Source organism: Pagrus pagrus (genome assembly GCF_965226575.1).
Source record: "Pagrus pagrus genome assembly, chromosome: 1".
Classification (NCBI taxonomy): domain Eukaryota; kingdom Metazoa; phylum Chordata; class Actinopteri; order Spariformes; family Sparidae; genus Pagrus; species Pagrus pagrus.
Genome location: NC_140185.1, coordinates 1,668,357 through 1,689,353, shown reverse-complemented (window position 1 = coordinate 1,689,353; position 20,997 = coordinate 1,668,357). Strand labels below are relative to the sequence as shown.

Genomic DNA, 20,997 nt, shown 5'->3' with positions numbered 1-20,997 from the left:
ATGCGTCAGTACGAGCATACCGACGGGGGCCAACACTGCGCGCAGACTGCGCATTGGAGAAGGGCGTGCGCAGACAAACAGGCCCTGCCGGAGCTTCTCACTCTGACTCCACCTCTTGAACGCACTTGACTTGCACTCCACAAAATGGAGAAAAAACAATTCAAACATTTATGTTTGATACCCACTGAAACAGTTTGTGCATTTGCACACTGTTATCATAACAGTGTGCATCACAGTGTATAAATTGAGCTGTAATGAATAATGCCGTGTGTACCATTACTAATGCTAGGTACTGTATGATGCACATCCTACAACTAACAGTGCGTGACATTATATTCAGTTCATAGCAGGGACGGCGCTACACGCCACAAATCTGTAAAGCCCCATGCCCCCTAAAACATTTTAGTATTTTTTATTATTAAATTAAGAAATATGTAAAAGTTAATAACCAGCCGTTCATTCTGTCCCCACACTGATCACTAGCTACATGACCATGCATGTCTGCACAGTCATTGAGTCATAGGCGGCGGTGAGGCTGAGGACAGGGAAGGCTGATATCTGATGACCAGACTTGTTGAAATCATCACGGAGGACATCGTTGTTATTTGCATAACTAAACTGTGCCAGCATAGCTCTTATGAGGCGTCAGTCACCGACTGAGCTGACGGCTTTCTCTTTTTCTCCCTTTTTTTTTCAAATGCATAGACTACAATAGACTAGTCGCTTGTTTGCTAGACTAGAATATTATCGCCTCAGTAATGTCACTGCAGCAAATCTCATGGCACATTCTGAAATAAACATGTTTAGACACCTCTGGAGTTTAGGATTTATCAGGATGATGGCTATTTTATTAACCTGGACTGTGTGTGTGACGTTTTGGATGTTTAGAGGAACATTAATTAACATTAGATTCTGACTGATCCTGTCAGCCTGTCGAGAGATTTAAAATCACTGAAGTTAAGCAGATGTACCTCATGCGTAAAAGTGCACAGCACTTACAGTTTGTGCTGCTGGTAGTGTAGGCTAATTCATATTTTCGTTTGTTGATGATTTTCTGTTGTATTGGGCTTAGATTCTGTTGAATGCTCTCACCAAATAAAAAATAAAAAATCGTGGTGTCGTCCATGGTCCATAGTGTTTCTTCTCAGGCAAAGTAGTACTGTGGTGGGATGCCTAGAAAGACATGAGCTGGCATGCTAATGTTAGTGTGTAGGCTATTAAGTGGAAGCACATGGTAGTGTTCAGCCTACAGGCCTTTACTTCCTCTGTTGTGAAGGAGGCACTTCATAGATTGCAGGAAAGCAATTGGGGCGGATAAACTAGACCAAAATGTTTGATTCTTAGTGTTCCAATTACTGCTGGACAAATCACGCATGTATTTCATCTCTCCATTTCTACTGGAGTTATCCCTCAGGCCTGGTCATCTGCACATATAGTCCCACGGCATAAGGATATTGATAAAACTGATAACTATCGTCTGATTTTCAGACTGTCCTGTCCGTCCTGCTAAAATCATTCATCGTAAGAAATTCTGTTAAATCCACACCAATCTAGTGTCAGGGTTTATCAGACTGTTACCACTATTACTTTGGTTACATATTGTGTCTGCTGTTGATGTTACACACTTGCACAATGATGAGTGTCCATCCAGGTGCCAGTGACTTTATTGCACAGAACAATACTGCAGATACAACATGAAGACAGTCTTGAGTGAGTATAGGCTCTCTGTGCTGCTATCTTGACTGTCCTACGTGTTACAGCTGGGTTTACTTCCTTGTTTGCCCGGATTACAGCGCCAGTCACTCACACTGCAAAGCCTATACTGACACCTACTGGCGAAAACGGGTATTGCCCTACAGGTACTTAACGTGAAGCAGGTGAGTTTCCCCTGTTTTTGGTAGTGACACAAGGCATTTTAAATTAGATTAATCAGAAAAATAATAGTAGGGGGACCAAGTTAATTACAAGAACTAATAAAATCCTAATTCTGTACATAATATGAACTAATAAAATGTCCAGGGTGCCACATTGACAAAGGGAAATACTGTGCTGCCCTCTTTGTTGATTTAACAAAATTATGTTAATCATGCTAAACTCCAACATTAGGCTATGTGTGGTTTTTCTTTTCTGTTGTTTCAGTCTCATAAACAGCAATGTTCGATTTTAGAGAATGGTTTGTCACCATTTTACCATTGTAAAAGGAGATTCCACAAGGCTTAATACTGGGTCTTATCCCAATAATAACAATAATAACCTTAATTTATATAGCACCTTTCACGGAACCCAAGGTTGCTTTACAAATGAAATAACAGTAAACGACAAAAACAACAATACACAACAAAGCAACAACACCTACAGCACATGGTGAACAGATGAGTTTTAAGAGTTTCTTGTTCGCAAATTATGTTAACAATATGATATACAATATAATATATATAACTTGCCATCATACACCACTTCCTTTGACCCCTTCTAGTAATTGGCTAATGTCCCACATGCAAAGACAACATTTGGGAAATCTGCTTGAAGTTTTTGTGCTGTACACAGTAAAACTTAACACAACTGTACCTATAAGTCAATTTAAACCATTTAAAGATGTCTGAACTCCTCTGCTCTTGAATTTAACGAGTTTTAAGTGTATTCTGTTGATAATTTGTTTTCTTGTTGATAATTTTTTTAACAACAGGAGAAAAACATCGTGAGATTGGGCTTCACTTGACATACAGACATAATAAGAGCATACAGGGTTGGAGCACACATCCAGTTAACCAAAAATATCTAATATAATATAATATAATATAATATAATATATAATAGATGTGTCTGTCTCCTATAATAGATGTGTCTGTCTCCTTGGTGGTCATCATGCATTCCATCATGTAAACATGTCATTTACTTTTTGTAACCATTGAGCAATTGTAGGAGGGTTAGGCTTCATCCAGTTAAGAGTAATCATTTTTCTTGCAATCAGCAACAGAACTTGCATATTTATTATGTTTTAATTGTACTCTCGACATCACTGAAAAGAGGGCCAAGCCCTCAGTGATTATTTGAGATTTAATCAAAGGTTGATTGAATGTTTCATATACGCTCAAAGCACAGATGAGCCCACATGCACTTGAGGCTGACAAAGAAAAGCTGATTGGATTGATAGCTTTTTCCAGCGGGACCACCCTCAGGAAAAAAATGTTTTCCCCCCCACTAGTGAAGAGGACCAAAGAATGGAAGAGGTGTCTCCATTTCATACCCGTGCAACATGTTTTGTTTGTGTGTAGTGAGTACTATACAACCCTTAGTATGCATTCCAATGAGTTTATTTTGTAAAAGTCTCATCCATAAACAGCAAAAACAGTTTACAGTAAATTACAAACCTTGAAAATGCAAAGAATGTTCCAAAGGCAAGCATAATAAAAATCTGAAGGAAATTAAAAAAAAACATGAGTTTACATACAGAATGTGTCAGCTACCATTAAAAAAATAAATAGGTTGATATCTCATGAAAACAACAGAAGAAGCAAAGTAAAGGCAACTGGCACATGGTTAAATGACAGAGCACTCTGGTGTCAACTTAAATCAAACTAAGTCAACTCTCTCAGGGAAAGTGATCGGTTTGGCAATTTCAGAAAGCATCACCACTTTCAGATTAAACCCTCTTTACAGCTCTTTCACAGTTAAGAAATGAATGTGGTTCAGTTGACTGTCAGGTTTAGATGTTGAGACTAGGCAACAGAAAGAGGTGGATTGTGTGTTCTTTTTCCTCTTAGTCATCACATACCAACAAATATGTGATTTTAAACTAAGAACCAGTAGACACTTTAATATAAGAATGATCTGGAGTACAACAGTAGAGCATGCCACTATAAAAAGCTTTGAAATATACAGTGATCTATTTCACAGATACACAAAAGAACAGATGTATTACTTTCCATAAAAAGATGAGCTGTTACCTAAAGCAGTCCAAGTAGAATAGTGGTCCTATATTCTACGGCAAAAGTAAAATATACAGATATAGTTAATATTGAGTTACAATGTGTAACCCAGTTGTGCACAACACTTCATACATTGATCTATGTATTTCCATTCTTCTTTTTCTGGTTACATAAAAGAGTAACATATAGGGTGATGGATAATGTTTGACAGAACATTCCATATGTCCCTCCCATAATTATCCTTGCAAAAAGCAATTTCAGGCTACAACTAGAGTGATCAGTACACTGTAATACCCAACATATATCTTAGATGGTAGGAGAGTATATATATATATATATATATATGGAGGTCAAATGCATTTGAACACAGTGACAGGTGATCATGAGTGACACAATACAGATATGTATGCATGGGCCAGTATAAATACTGAATGATGGCTATCTACAATATGTGATTATAAACTACTGGGAAGAACCCATTCCACCACAATTCCCTGTTTCATCTGGCCTAAATGTGACATGTAGTGACATGATGCTATTATATCATGTCACATACGGAGTAGAGATGCACCAACACTGTTTTTTAATTGTGACAAACATTTTGCAATCCACTGTAAACTGGCTTTCTGAGCACATATAATAAATAACTATCAACAATAATTAAAGAGGCAGTAAGCAATCTTTTTCACTGTTCCACAGCACAGACACGTATACCGCATGTACTGTAGGGAGTGACAGGGTTAAAGATAAATACCAGTGAACTTTCAGCTGAAGAAGTTATTCAAACATAAGAAGGCATTTAGGTTTCATCTGCTCCATTAAACTTTTAAATTAAACTGGCAGTAGACAACTTTTTTTGCTTTAACTTATCATTCTGAAGTAAATACTGATTGCACAGTGTAATGGCTGTAAAAAAATGACACCATCACATATAAGTCTTGCTTTTACTATGCTTTTCAGTCTGCAAAGCCTGTCTCCTCGCTGATATGTTTCCCCTGACCAGCGGGACTTGAGACGATTCAAACGGTCATTCTTTCTACTAGATCAATAAGTAACGAAATCTGCCTACTCATTAATACAACCGGGTGCTTTGCTCTGCCTTTTCATAGCACTGAGATCAGGCTTTCTAGGTCAACTTGGGATTCTTAAGGTGGATTTTTGCTTAGACAGTAGCCAAGCTGTTAGTGGTAGCCATGTTGTTAACACTGTTTGTGACTGCAGTGCCAACTGTAATACCAAAGTCAAAAGGTTGTCTATTTCCACTTTACTTAAATATTATTAGCCTAAACCTTAAGAAGCTGTGCTACTGACATTTCATGTCCTTTGAAACCTGCTGAAAAATAGTTTTGTAAAGATTAAGTTTTAATGGACATCTGTTACACTCTTTTTAGTACAAATCCAAAATTACATTAAAAAGCAAACAAACAAAAGAGTTAGTGTAGCAGGGTTCTAGCCAACTAGTAAAGAAGAGCTACCCTCTGGGCTTCTGTACATACAATGTCATTCATTTTTGTCTCTCTGTTAGCTCAGTGCCGACGGGTATATTCAGCTGCTTACCAACAGAAATTACGTCGCTGCTAATGAACAGCCTCATTCTCAAGCTAAAACAAAACACAGTGATCGTAGTATTGTGCATTCAGAAATATTATTTATTCACTGGACTTCACTCTAGCTAGCCTACCTCTTACTATTGTCAGACTGTGACTTTGCATTGTGACTTGGCTGTAAGTTAAAATGTTTTCCACAATCATTAATTGCAAAAATGACTTTTTCCAATTTATTTTTATATGACAACTGAGCCAACAAGGGATACAGTAGTTCTGAAAAAAGTTAGGAAGCAGACCTTGAGTTAAGATTATTATGTCAAGGCTTTAAAGATCCCATACTATAGAGAGAGATATGCGTTTCTGTCTTCTTTCATTATAAAGCAGGTCTAGCTGCTGCATAAATACTGCGAAAGGGTCAAAATGCTCAATCCACACAGAAATGCACACAGCCCAAATTCAGACACTGTTCCTCTAAAACAAGCTGTGAGGACTACACAGTCACCGCCATCATCATGGCCATGTTCGCAAAAACACAGACAGAGCTGATGTGGAAAGTAGTGGGATGCCTGCTCAGGACTCTAAAAGCTGAACAATCAGAGCAGACTGGGCTTTTCAGGAGGGGGAGCCTTAAAGAAACAGGCACTAAAACGGAGCAGTCAGACAGAGAATGAATGGAGGTGCTGCAGCAGTAGACAGCATGAGAAAAATAATGTGTTTTTTTTTAAAAGATTAAAGCATTTACACCTATTCTTGTAGACACCCAGATGCTTGGACATAAGCATAACATGGGACCTTTAAATGAACTAAAGCAAAAGATAGGGAAGACATTTTACTGCAATGTTTTCTCGTGAAGCAACAGATTTAGTTCTACTTTTGCAGCCACCCACACTACCCACAAATGACTTTATAAATAAGTGTCACTTAACAGGTTATGAAAGGAGTATACAATTCCAAACATTTTATTCTGATTGGGCTATCAGTCAGAGCCTAGTAGAAAAAAGGCTTTATATAAACACTGCTAATGTTATCAGTGCTAATGTTTGCCAATAGAGCATGATAAAAGTCTTCAAGTACTTAATGCCCCTTTAAATATCCTAGAATTTGTTTATTCAACAACATAAACTTACAAGCTTTCAGAGTTACTCGATAAAAGTGATTAACTATTTTAATGTATGATTGAGAGATTTAAAGATGACAACGGCTTTGCTTTGATTTCTGACACAGATATTGGCACTAAGTTTATGTGCTGAAAAAACAGTGTGACATAATGCCCAGTTATAACCTGGCATCCACATGAGTGCTATGTATAGCAGTATGGGTGCATCTTTCACACAAAACACATACTGGAAGTTCCACAGAGAAGTGGAGGTGACGATGGCAGCCAGTAGATGGTGCTGATGAGAAATCATTTTGTAGATTCACCTTTCCAACATTACAGCTACACAGAATGATTTCCTCTTCAGGCTCTCATCTCTTAATGTTCTTCTATGAGCAGCTGGTTCTGACGGGACCAATAATAAAGAAATACAGTTATTATTAGCATTGTTGGTAGTAGTATTAGTCAAATTAAGTAAAATGAAGACTAAAGTGCTTTGCAAAGTTATTTAAAAGAGTTAATAACAATTAAAACAAATATAAATAGGATAATAACTGTAACTGTGTTATAAGTAGAAGGCTCAATAATGATAGTAGCAACTACAGTGATAGACAAATAGTAAACCATACAAATGAGACATGTTGTACTTTAAATACAATGTTTACATTACACAGTTAACTGATTTAATAATGAAGTGTGCATCTCATTGTAAGCTGTTAAACTTTCAACACCTGATTTTTTGGGGCTGCAGAAACAACTCACGATCATGCAGACGGAGAGAAACATTAGCATTCATTTAGAGTTGTGTTTGTGTCCAGTATTCACTCTTCCTTTATCTGTTTTGGTCTCTAAATATCTGGGAGCTTACAGTGGCAACCCAAAGACAGCTTTTCAGACCAACTTCATGCCTCCCCAGGAGGCAGGCAGCTCGATGTTTAGCTGTCCCTGGTCAGGGATCTGTGGATTTTGTTTTCTTTTTTTACCCAAAGTTTAAGTTTAGCACATAAAAGTCAGTGTGGCTTTGGTGATAAGCAAATGAATGTCATGTAGCATTCCATTTAAAGTTGACTAAATTCAGAAGCTTTTATCTTTTGCCATTTTAATGAATATATTTCCAACATGTAACAGGTTCAATGACATGTCCTTGGCAGATTTCTTAGCAAAGGTGTGTGTAGTATAATCCTTGGCATGCATTTTGATGTTATACCAGGGGCAGATGCCACTGCAGTAATGACAGCTTGTTTACTTCTGCCTACAAGGTGGCCCATCCCTGCATTGTTTCAAGTGCAGCCAAAATGGTATACAGGTGCCTCCTGTGGCCAGAGGTGGACAACACCCACAGCTGCTCTGATATTGATGACAGAAGATTTGGGAGAGCACAAAACTAATTCAAGTAGCACTAAGCCTGCAAGACAACCTTTGAGAACACACAGGCACAGATTTGTAAAAACAGAATTTGATTTTGCACGAGGGAGGACAGAATCATGAGTGTAACAGATGAGTTAAGCATTCAAGAGGAATTGTGTAACTACATTTGAACAAGCAACAGGGATTATCACGCTCAACACGATAAATGCTGCTTGCTGTCACTCATGGCAGTCTGAATCTGAGATCCTGAGAACCTCAGATCAAACTTTAAAGGAATAGTTCACTCTAGAACGAAATTCAGTCATTATGGACTCACCCTCATGCTGATGAGAAGTCCGGTGTAGTTTCTTATTCCTCAAAGTGCAGTTTACATTCAGCTGTGAGCGACCGAGCGACACACAAACACAAGAGGGATCTGCCTGCACTAGTGATTTGAAACTTTGAAACTCACAGCAGGATGTAAATACCGGTGTGTATCTATCGCAAGTTCTCGTTGATCTTGTCTGGCGCGGCTTCCGTAGTGCAAGCGGCTGTGAGGGAGACTCGTGTGCACGTGGGAGCGTGCCTCCAGGCAAATATAGTATAGTGACTGTTTAGGCTCGAAAAATTTACTAAATGACGTTTCGAGTAAACTCTGGATGTTGCCACTTCAGGACACTTGGATTGCAGCGGACGAGCAGTATGGAGGAATATTACAAAGTGTTTGTGTAGTTTTATGGACCTTTTTGTCTCAGGCATCATTGACGCCCGTTATATGGATTTTTGCTGCCGGACGGTACCCCCGCTGGTCTCCAGCTGCACTTTGAGGAATAAGAAACTACACCGGACTTCTCATCAGCATGAGGGTGAGTCGATAATGCAGAATTTCGTTCGAGAGTGAACTATTCCTTTAACTGAGAGCGCCTGCACAAATAGACCTGGAAGTGGAGCTCATCTTTTTAGACCCTTCCTTCTACTGTCAAAATACAAGCTGGGATTGTGGTGTTATTTTAATTTGCCAGATAAAGATAAAGAGTAGTATTTGGTGTCTGTATTATCTTAAAAACCTAAATGCATCTACTCTAAATGACTAAAATCACATTCCATTTGTTGGCAAATTCTAATTTACCAACCATTATAGCAGAGTAAATTTGAGAGTCAAATTAATTTAGAAAAGTAGTTTGTAAACGTTAGAGTTAGCTTTGTGCTAACATCTATTTCTATTTTTATTGTCTGAACTACATTTAGGGTTTTGTTATTTCTTTGATTTCCGTTTTTATGAAAATATAATAAAGAAAAGGATTCTAAAGAGCCTGATCTAGGGTGGTTGGGTTTACTGTGATCTGATCTGACTCCATGTGGGACTGACAGCTTCCTCAGAATAGGCGTGGCACAAATCTGACATACAGGCATGAATAAAGTAGGTGATAGTTAGGAGATTATTTGGTTCACTAGAATTTGTCTGATTTAATTTACGGTGCCAATCAACATGCACACAAAAACTGAAATTGTAATATGAACCCTGATGCACACACACACTCACAGAGGAGCAATATATTTAACTGCTGACTTTTCCTTAAATTTTGAAAAACACACTACCCTGATGTCTGGATGTGTGTGTACTCTATTGTAGCTTGCTAGTCAGAAATAGATAGCTAGCGACCTCTTGTGACCTCAAGTACTCAGAGGTCAAAATCCGGGACCAAGGTGCACACTCAAAATTTCTGGGACTCCAGTAAGCACTATGTAGTTTTTATAAGTTCAATTCAAAATACTTTATTCGTCCCTCAAGGGTCATTCATAAGCGGACACCCAAACAGAATAGACAATTCATTTACACAAATTAAAAAAAACACAAAGGGATGGACTAGGAGAAGGTCAAAAGTGCAGGTGCATTTCTTAGTGTCTACACAAGGCAAGGGTAATCTGTCCAATCTTGTGTTGTGACTGTTCACAGTTCAAGTATAATGGACTCAAAACCAAACTTCCTTCTACTTGTTTTACATAGAGGTAATCTAAAACACATCCCTGATGGGCTGCATGTGTGGGGTCGCTGATAATCTGATACGCTGATATAATAACTTCATGTTTTTTATTGTCTTATTTTACTCTACTAGTTTATTTCTCAGGGACAATACATATTGATGAACATTACAGTAAATATGCCAGAACTAGCCAAGTGGCAATTTTTTCATCAGTGGTCCCTGGCCAGGTGTAAAGTTGGCAACTTAAAATCAATAAACTATATTCAAACAACATCATGATGAAATCATGATAAACTTTTATGTGGTTCTGTAGTTTTTCAAATCTACAGTTATCCACAGAGTAATCTGAAGAACTTTCTCATCGAATAGGTTATCGCAGCTGTCTTATTCAACTAGAGACTTTCAACAGAGAATTAACCCTCACAAAACTGCTTTGCAATTCGCAGTATTAAATTATTTCAGGTCAGAAAAATTAGGAAGATACTCAAAAAGTGTGAGATTTAAGGCCAGGTATTATGGAATTCCAACGTTTAACTGTGGCCTGTTCCTGTGCACATGTGCCAAGAGAGCACTAATGAATGATCAGAGTGCTGAATATGTAGGCGTTTATGAATCACACCTTACTGTCGGTGGTATTTTGGATGATGTCATTGTCAGGGTCTCCTGCCTCTGAGCCACTCTTCTGGTCGTCATCTTTCCCATCCTTCTCTAGGTCATCCTCTCCAGAAGAGATCCTCGACAGCTTGGAGGACTTCTGCCACACACACACAAGAACACTTGTTGAGTGGCAGAATTTTCATTTCTAACAGAAATAAAATGTCATTAGCAGCACATGATGCTCTGAAAACCAGTTAGAAGAGGACAATAATCATTCACACTGTAATCTTAGATGACTTTACTGCACACAGTGCCCCTGTGGCATGCAACTTTTTCCTCATAACTTGATACATTATTACATAAACTGGCAAATGTATTACGGGATGTAACACTTTTAAATTGTTACACTAAAATAATATATCAGGTCAGAAAGGAATAATAAATATTGCACTGTGAATATGTTATATAAAGTTGTTGGATACTTTGGAGTGAATGAACTTATGATACAAATATAATTAAAAGTGTCTCCTCACTATATTTTAAAACCCGATTAAAACGGTCTGTCCCCTCTAAATTGTTTAAAAGTTTACTTAAATAGTATTCCACAAATTAGCATTGAAGACCTGTGACACTGACAGACTCATGATGAACAGTTTAAAAAAAGAAAGATTGAAATCAATGCAGCAGAGCCACGCATTTACCTTACTTGTCAAAACCTGGTGTCTACATAATCCAACTCATAATCCAATGCAACTTGACCACCGACAGTGTGGTTGTAGATTCAGGTGTGTTATGCTCGTGGCTAATGTAGCCTGGAGCCATCGCCTGCAGCAGAGATGACAAGCAGGCAACAAGGTCTAGTAAGATCACTTCTTTCTAATTCCTCATCTGCAGATTTGTTTTCTTCTTTAAGCTGTGTCTAAAATCACTCCATTGTTCACTCAGTCACTACTCCCTATATAACAGTATTGAGCAGAAAAAATAGATTTTGCATCATTTTGCATCATCATTGACAGCTTTTGAGTTGTACAACAGTGATTTTTCACATCTTTAGAATGTGGAAGATTGCACCATGGATGGGACTGTAAGCGCAAAAACATGCACATACGTACATATGGATTTTACTTTTTTGTTCCATTGTGGAGTATTTGAGGGCACTGTTTTATGGATAAATTCATACACTATTATTCTGAAACACAAATAAAATGGCAGACTGTAAAAGTATGTAGACTTATGGCTGGGAAATGCATCAATATTTTATTGTTATTATGATATCGGAGTATTAATCATCTTAGATTTAGTACATCATTTTATCGTGATATGGCACAAGGGTTGTCTTTTCCTGGTTTTAATGTGGGGCTGCTCAAAGTTGGCCCACAATAAGGTTTAATTTGGTCCGCCAGGGATTTCAAGCGAAAAACAACATCTAAGAAAAAATAAATTAAAAAAATAATAATAATATAAATCACTGCTTATGCCGTTTTATTTTTGTGGGTTAAAAATGTTACCTAAATATGTAGGATACTTTCATTTATTTTTCATAATCTGAGCACAGCGGCCAGAGTGACACTTTGCATAGGAAGTCAGTCAATTAAGGGAACTTGGGATTGTTTTGCTCCTAAACAAAAATATTCACAGGGGCCTGCTTTTGGACCGTGGCCAACCTTTAAGTTTTCATTTTTCAGTTTTCAAGTTTAGGCACCCCTGTTTTAAAGACGTTACAGTAAAGTGATGTCATTTTCTGAACTTACCAGACTGTTCTACTTGTTCTAAAGCCTTTACCCACTGAGTCATTATATCTACATTACTGATGATAAGTGATCAAAAATTGTATTGTCTTAAAAGGGGCACTATGTAGTTTTGGAGAAGAAATTCAAACTCAAAACAACCTGTTCTCAGAGGAAAAGAAGGTCTGTTTGAACCTAGAAAGGGTCTGCCACATATAAACAACGTAAAACACTATGAAATTGTGTTTTTCTTTAAAGTCAGTTTGTTTATTCAGTCATGAAAACAAAAGAGAGTTTGTTTAAGTTTGTTTAGGCAGAAAAAAAAATCAGCCAATGAAGATCTTTCCTTTCTGATTAAAATGTCTTCCCCAAAACTAGCTGTTGTGTGAGGTGTGAGTGCATCTTTAATAATTTTATGAAAGTACCTCAACTCAAATCTGATTAGTTTTGGCTTTTGTGTCTTACAGTTTTTGAATGTTTTTCACACAAAACAAAAAACATAAAATTGAGCAACTACCAATCCCCACCCCTCTGAGCTACTGTTGTTATGCAAGTAAAGCTTTACATTCTAGGGCTGCACATATGCTGTTTACAATAATAACACTGGTAGTTGGGTTTTAAATAATGGGACCTGGATTTGACACAGAAATAAATCTCTCATTTCTAGCCCGTGACAACTGATTTTTCTCTCTTCATCATTTGGAGTTCCTTTGTCAGCTCCTGTAGATAGTTTATAGCATTAACACTATACACAGGGTTACCATGGGTAACCAGGGACCTCGAAAACACTTAAAACAACCATAATCCAGATTCTGTCGTTATTCCATATGCACCATTTTTTATTCACAAACAAATGTTCTTAATCACTACCTAACATTGGACATTTTCTTCAGGAATTGTTTCCCTACTTAAATAACTTAAAGGATAACTACCGTTTTTTACAACCTGGACCTTATTTCTAGCAAAATATATGGTCATTTACTCACCCAGATAACTTTGGTGTCATTTGAAGTCGTTCGGACGAAATTAGATCCAGCATAGCGCCGATATATCCATATAATGCGAGTGACGGGGCATCGACACACAGCCTCTATATAACGCATTATCTGCCACGAAACTAGTTCATTTCACCAATATTTTGTCATGATACGCTAGTGCTATTCCCCCCTGAGTCCGGGCTCGTCTGTTATCAACATCCGGGGTCAAACTAGCAGTAGCAGCTACAGGTAAACAAGCCGGCTGTCGCGGGTGCGCGTGCAGCTCAGAGACGACATCTTCCAGGTCAGAGGTAGTAGGTCAACCTACAGACCCCGGATGTTGATAACAGACGAGCCCGGACTCAGAGGGGAATAGCACTAGCATATCGTAACAAAATATTGGTGGAATGAACTACTTTCGTGGCAGATAATGCGTTATATAGAGGCTGTGTGTCGATGCCCCGTCACTCGCATTATATAGATATATCGGCGCTACACTGGATCTAATTTCGTCCGAACGACGCCGAATGACACCAAAGTTATCTGGGTGAGTACATGACCATATATTTTGCTGGAAATAAGGTCCAGGTTGTAAAAAACGGTAGTTATCCTTTAATTAGACAACAAAAAAGTAAGCCTTTGACACAATATGGAAATGTTTTCCCTGAAACTTCCGACTGAATAGGCTTCTATTCATGTTTATGTGTACTCCAGGCTTTTGTTTTGTGTTATAAGGCTATTGGTATATATTTTAAAATGTAAAATCAAAAGTCCAAAACCTAAAAGTTAAAGTGAAACATCAGATAGCACTGTCCTACCTATACCAGTGGCCCTTTGCAGCCTCTCTCACTTAAACACTACCAGGTGATGTCAACTAAGTCTGTGAGGGCTCAGGCATGATATACACCGATAAGCTACAACATTAAAACCACTGACAGGTGACGTGAATAACATTGATCATCTCATCACAATGTGATGTTCTGCTGGGAAACCTTGGGTGCTGTCATTCATGTGAATGCCACTTGACACACACCACCCATCCAAACACTGTTGTGGACCAAGTACACCCCCTCGTCACAACAACACTACCCGATGGCAGTGGCCCCCCAGCAGGACAATGAGCCCTGACACACCGCAAACACTGCTCAGGAACAGCTCGAGGAACACAACAAAGGGCCCAAGGTGTTGACTGGGCCTCCAAATTCCCCAGATCCCAATCTGATCGAGCATCTGTAAGACGTGCTGGATCAGGTCTGATCCATGGAGGCCCCAACCCCAACATACAGGACCCAGAGGATCCACTATAAAACACCCTGGTGCCAGACACCACAGGACACCCTCAGAGGTCTTAAGTCCATGTCTTGACAGGTCAGAGCTGTTTGGCTGCACAAGGGGAACCTTCACAATATTAGGCAGGTGGTCATAATGTTCATAAAGTTGTGGTCATAAAGTGGATGAAAATTTTGACCATGACTGTAGTTACATAGTCATGGTCAAAAGTTTACAAGAATTACTGTATGTATATTTTTAAACCAGCAGATTTGGCCATATTTTCAGAGGACCTATAGTAAATTAATTACTGAACCAAACTTCATGAATGTTTTTTGAGACAAAGTAGTATGTGTTCCTCTCATTGAATCACAGAAAAATGAGAGTTGAATGAATCCTTAGAACTCAAGACTGCCATGATATACATGTTCTATACAACTGGATGAAAACTTTTCACCACAATTGTATCTATATACAGGAACAGCTGTCAGGCAAACTTGTCGTCTCTAACACTAATGTTAAGTTGATGTGCTAGCTTGTAGACAGTCTCTCTCCTGTTCATCTGTCTTGTTAACCTAGCTGGGCAGTGCAGAGCCTCTATCTCTCTGTCTGTGTTTTATTTACCAGCCACTTCCACTGCTGTTCTGTGACTGAGAAATGTGAAACTGAAATACAACTGATGTTATTTATTACGTTTATGGGCAGTGGTGTAAACCACTACTCAGAAAGATAACTGCGTTGCGTTCACATGCGCACAGCACGAAATGACACTCGTTTTCCAGCAGCAACCTCAACCACACAGACCAGACAATATGAAGCTCAGATGGCACTCACGAGTGGCCATCATTTTTTAACAAGACAATGATTATCTGGTCTCTCAGTCAACATTTAGTTACATTTTTGGCTACAAGATTAAAAGCAATAGATTGATATTGACTATTGACTATAGTTTATAGGCTTGTGTTAACATTGTATAGCCAGAGCTGTGTAATGAGCGTTGTTAGGACTGGACTAATCACCAGGCAGCAGAGCCAAAGCTTAGTGATATATTATTTTACATTTTCCTCAATTTCTCATTTATGGTCATGTTATTTATGAGATAAGTGCACCAGATTGATGCATTTAAACTTAAAAATTTTCTTAGGGAGGAGCATGCCCCCGGACGCCCTTTGAGGGTCCGAGGTCCACCCACCTTAGTCTCACAAACTCCTGTGGAAAACACTGCTGCTACCCTGATGGATCATCAAAAACTGCATTACATGTGTATGTATATGTATATAAATAACTGTATATATGTACTATGTTTGTGGGGCACGAAGGAGTTACAAACTTTCATTTCATATGCAACTCTGTGTTATATAATGAAAATGAATGAATCCTTGAACCTTGATACACTATAAGCAAATTGTCACACCAAAAACTGCATTACATGTGTATGTATATGTATATAAATAACTGTATATATGTACTATGTTTGTGGGGCACGAAGGAGTTACAAACTTTCATTTCATATGCAACTCTGTGTTATATAATGAAAATGAATGAATCCTTGAACCTTGATACACTATAAGCAAATTGTCACACCAAAAACTGCATTACATGTGTATGTATATGTATATAAATAACTGTATATATGTACTATGTTTGTGGGGCACGAAGGAGTTACAAACTTTCATTTCATATGCAACTCTGTGTTATATAATGAAAATGAATGAATCCTTGAACCTTGATACACTATAAGCAAATTGTCACACTATTTCAATAGTAATTCATGTATCTACACATTTTGAAGTATTAGTAGCAGCAGTAGTTGCATCAGTAGTAGCAGTGGCACAACCCATCTCATAAAACCATCAAAACTCCAGCATCAGTCATCAGCTGCTTATAAAAACCTAAATACTTCCAAGAGCTCCATTTGAAGATTCAATAATAATTACACCTTTGGTTAGTATGCACGTGTGTATGTGTGTGTGTGAGCGAGAGCGAGGGGGTTTGGGTTGAAAGAGGAGTGAGGGGAGGTTGATGAACAACCAAATGATAGTTGCCCCCTCTCCCCACCCAATAAACACAGAGATCACATTTAATCTTTTCTCAGCTGAGAAGTTCTCTCATGTACCTCACACACACACACAGACACACACACACACACACACACACACACACACACACACACACTGTGTTTCAATGATGTGACAGGGCACACACATCAGCAAACCGCTTCCCCACAGTGCCACATTCCTTTGGATGCACCACATGTGCTGTGCGTAATGGAGCCCAGTTGCTAGGCAACAGTGGTTGCTAAGTGAAGAGCAGGATGCATGTGACTTTTTCAACCTGCTTCCATTTACAGCAATGGCTTATGCACTAATACAGTAACAGTGTGGCAGTGCTCACACCCCAGCCCTTCAAACCTTTTTTTTTCTTTCAAAATAAAGGCAAGGTCAAACAGAAGAGAATGGCACAGTGAACAGTAACAGTAAGAGTAAGATTATCAGGAGCAGAGGTTGTTAAAGAAGCTAACATGGTCAGATGAATGAAAGCATGAGAAATACTACATAGTGATACTATAGAACTTTCAGCAGAATAAAAAACCAGGAGAAATCAACGACTATGTCCTATTTTAAAAAACCCTCAACTGGAAGACTCAAACCTCCATCTGGCCCGGTGTGTAGAAACGCCATGGATGCCTCCGAGTAGTGACTTTCAAAGACACGCTTAAGACTTCAAAAACCTCCAGAATAATTTGTGGAGGGTGGTCAGGGAGGCAGTGGCATGCAGTGGAGGCTGTGTGTGGTCATTTGGAACCTTTGGACATGGTCAGGCAAAAAGTCATGCAAACTAGTTTGTTTGAAGCGAGTGAGACCTTGAAAAATGCCAGTGCTCGTGTCAACCTGTTTGTGCATGACCACACCAGAACATTTACTCTTTTACAGCAAAGTTCAGAACTTAAAAATCCCAAAATACTATGCCTTCAATTTCACAGATCAATGATGACGTGTAACCAGAGTGTCTGAGGCTAGTTTTCCCTGTCAGTACCACAAACATGAGAAGTGTCACACCATCCTCAGTGCTCCTTTATACCTGAATTGTCCTCGCTCCTGTGAAAGAGTGTTTACCAACTGAAGTACCTTGGAGGTGGCTGTCTTTTTCCGTTTGGATCCAGTCTTGTCCCCCTTTAGCTTCTCCTTGTCATCTTCCTCCTCAACAGAGTCGCCCTCCTCTCCCTCACTGCTGCCATCAGCAGTGTTTCCCCCCTCTTCTGTTTCTGACGAACTCTGTTGGTGGATGGCCTGTGAACGAGAGATGCTCATCATTTTTTCTTGCAAAATGAAAAGCAGAAATGACTAGTTCAACAGTAAGTGACACTTTCAATTTAGAAATGTGAAGCAGCAAGTTAAGAACAATTAATCAATCTTTCTTCCACAAAAGCTATCGGCTTTGAACAGCCATTCCATTTGTGTCTTAGAGTTTTGGCTTTGTTGAGCATCAAGCCTGTCTGTTGGCATGTCCTCATGTTTTCTCCCTGTTGTCTCTCTGAACCACAGACACAATAGACTGCTGACTGACCTGATAGCCTGTGAACTTGACTCCAGGGTTGTTCTCAATCTCCCACAGGCCCTCATTGAAGCCTTTCCTCTTGTTGGACTTGCCAAATTTGTCTTTATACTCCTTGTAGGGCAGAAGATCCTTCGGGCCCAAGAATGCACTTCAGAAGGGGGAAGAGACATTTACTGCTACCACTATCTCTAAAACATTTTTACCTGATGTTTCAGGAGTTACACTCACCAGTAAGCACAGAATAATTGGAGGTTTACACATAAGAGCTAAAGATGTAAAATTTTGCAAAAAATCTGAGCATCTGGGCATCTTCCAACCAAGACACTGCATTTATCTACACAGGTAAAGCCTTGCTGACCCATCTATTTATTTATTTTTTAAAGTTTGCTTATACATAGGCCTGAATGTCAAACCTCTGACAGAACTGTATCTGTACCACTGACCCTCAAAAACTGTAAAGTACTGAAATTAGTCTAATAGCTTTAGACCATATTTTATTTATTACTTTATTCAACACTGCATTTAGCAGTTCACCATATTTTGTTAAATAAAAAAAGGGTAAACCCTGTTCTCAGGTGTTGGTATATGATTGCAATCACATGACTCATATTTAGGTCACCTGATGACAACTGACACCTGCAAGATGTGGTCAAAAGCTCCAGAACATGTCATGTTCATGCCCAAGAATTAACTTTCACATGCAAGCTTAAAGGTTGATATTCTGTAAACAAGGTATTGGAAAAAACTACAGTTTGGAATTGCATTGGCAGGAATATAAAAAAAAATTCAAACAATTCCCTGCATGAAAATGTGATGTGGTAGTCCCAATATGGCCCAACTGTATCACAGCTCCATTACAGTCATGTAAGTCAGAGTGGCAGCTGCCTTTCTCTTAAACAACGTGAATGTAAGTAAAATGCTGCACATCCTGGAAAATAAAGGTGCTTACGTTTCATGGGTACCAAAGAAGAAGATGGGGTACTTGTTGGCAGGGGGTTTGACTGCTCCTTCTGGAAGCTCATCAATCTGAAGGACAGGGAGAGAGAAAACTGTTACTGTATATTTATTATAATCTTCCTAGTGCAAATGATCTGGTAATATCTACCAATTGACTGCTATGGAGCTGAGGTGAAACTTAAGTGAGTCAGGCTGAACCTACTGTAATGTAGAGATGGTCGTCGGAACTTGAAAGGTTACAAAAGGAGCCTGACAGCCTGCTGCTCGGTGGACATCCAGTCACTCATGACACCATAACCCATGTGCGCCATTGAATTTGGAGTAACACTGCTGTTATCATACATAACATAATTTATTGCAAATGAGACTGGTGTACTATTACAGGTTACCTGAGGTCAACTGCAGGCTCAGTTATTCTATTGGTGACAGCTAGATGCACTGCATTAAATGAAAAACACATGTTGAACTAATTATCGAACATTATGAATATTTTAAAAAATGCTTTACAACTCAAGCATGAGCTGACTGTAGCGGGGGGCGCACTCGGAAAATGGAGCCCAATAAATTTAACGTGTTTTCCTCATTTTGAAATGTCTACATTTTCCCTCAACCTAACGGAAAACAAAGGCTTTTAATAGACGTTTCGGTCGTCAGTAGCAGGAATACGCAGACCAAACGTGGCTTCGGAGTCAGACCCAGCCGAGCTCGGGGCACCGTAGCATCCCTCCGGTTCCCCCAGCGAAGCAGCGGCTGTATTGTGTAAATCAACCCCGCCTCCCTTGCTCCCAGCCCGGCCGCAACCCAGACTCACCCTCGCCGGCCAGTGCGGGTATCCCTTCATTTTAGCGAAAACCAAATCTCCTGCCGTGTAATCCCGCGGCCGTGGTCGAGCCATGTCTCTTGATAAAAAGTGAGCTCTGGGATGAGTTTTTAATCCTTTGCAGTTCTCCCCGGGGCCCTCAACGCAGGGCTAAATTATCGACCATCAATGTTTTTATATCAAGACTGCAGTTTACACGGAAATAAATAATTAAAAAACGCGGAAAACGGGGCCTGGAAGAGGGCTATCCTCTTACGCACGAATTCAGGCGTAAACGTAATCGAGAATTGCCTAAATTGGAGCAGAGTATCTGTAAGAAACGCAAACCAGGTAGAGGAGGAAAGATCAAACTTCCGGTCTTTCGAAATAAAAGCATGTGATATTTACTTTAAGTGTATTGGTTTAAAAATACTGGATTGTACGGGGGATTCAACAAAAAGCGCTGTCTCTACTCTACAATTGCAAATTTAATGTGTAATGGAACCAAACCCAACATAGTTTCTAGTTAATACCACGTGGCAGGCTGAAAGTTACCAGAATATTACCACTCTTAATCAAATACATAACTCCAGTTTAAATCTCCCTATTTTATTGGCCATTCCACAGCTAAACAACAGTTGGCATTGGTGGAAGAATCTTCTAAGTATTGTTAGCTGGTACCTGATCCCTTTCAACACTAAATGATTGGATAAAATGCTTCTTTAGCTCCATCAGCAGCAGGACCATACTGTTTGTTCCTGCTTGACTGTGCTGGCCTAACTATATCCCCAGCATGATCACTAAAAACAGCACCTGACCAGCACTTGGTAACAAAAACATGCTTCTAGTTTTATTAATATCAACAAGTCTTATGACTCAACATTTTACAGACTGTACACCTTGTTTTTACTCTAGCCAGTATTTTAATATTGATTCTGTTTTTCTGAGGATCTTTTATTTCAGATTAGATAACTGTGTTCTATTTGACTCGTCTCTGAATTTGGATATCTTACCTCCTTGTCGTAAAATTAACTCTTGCATCCTTCACCACTTCTCTGCAGTAAAGGATTTAAAATAGAAATGTTATTAGGCCAATATCTAATAGAGATGTGAGTAGGAGTACAATCTTTTATGAAAACTGCTTCTCAGTCCTGTATAAAGTTGCTTCTTCATAGACTAGACTCCTCCTGGATGAACAACACACTTTTT

General features: G+C 39.0%; 1 protein-coding gene across 2 annotated transcripts; it reads right to left on the bottom strand.

The window, feature by feature from the left end:
- Positions 1–3,296: 3,296 nt before the first annotated feature.
- Positions 3,297–20,129, bottom strand: hdgfl3 (HDGF like 3). Of its 2 annotated transcripts, XM_084354717.1 has the most exons (6): positions 19,801–20,114; positions 18,982–19,058; positions 18,042–18,180; positions 17,603–17,764; positions 10,524–10,658; positions 3,297–6,977 (listed from the first exon to the last, which is right to left on the bottom strand). In XM_084354717.1, exons 1-6 carry the CDS (start codon positions 19,882–19,884, stop codon positions 6,951–6,953), a joined length of 624 nt encoding a protein of 207 aa, XP_084210843.1. In that variant the 5' UTR covers positions 19,885–20,114; the 3' UTR covers positions 3,297–6,950. The 2 variants fall into 2 exon arrangements, with proteins under 2 accessions (XP_084210843.1, XP_084210844.1); XM_084354718.1 differs by lacking the exons at positions 3,297–6,977; positions 10,524–10,658 and adding an exon at positions 11,142–11,326 and having other exon boundaries at positions 19,801–20,129.
- Between the last annotated feature and the right edge of the window lie 868 nt (positions 20,130–20,997).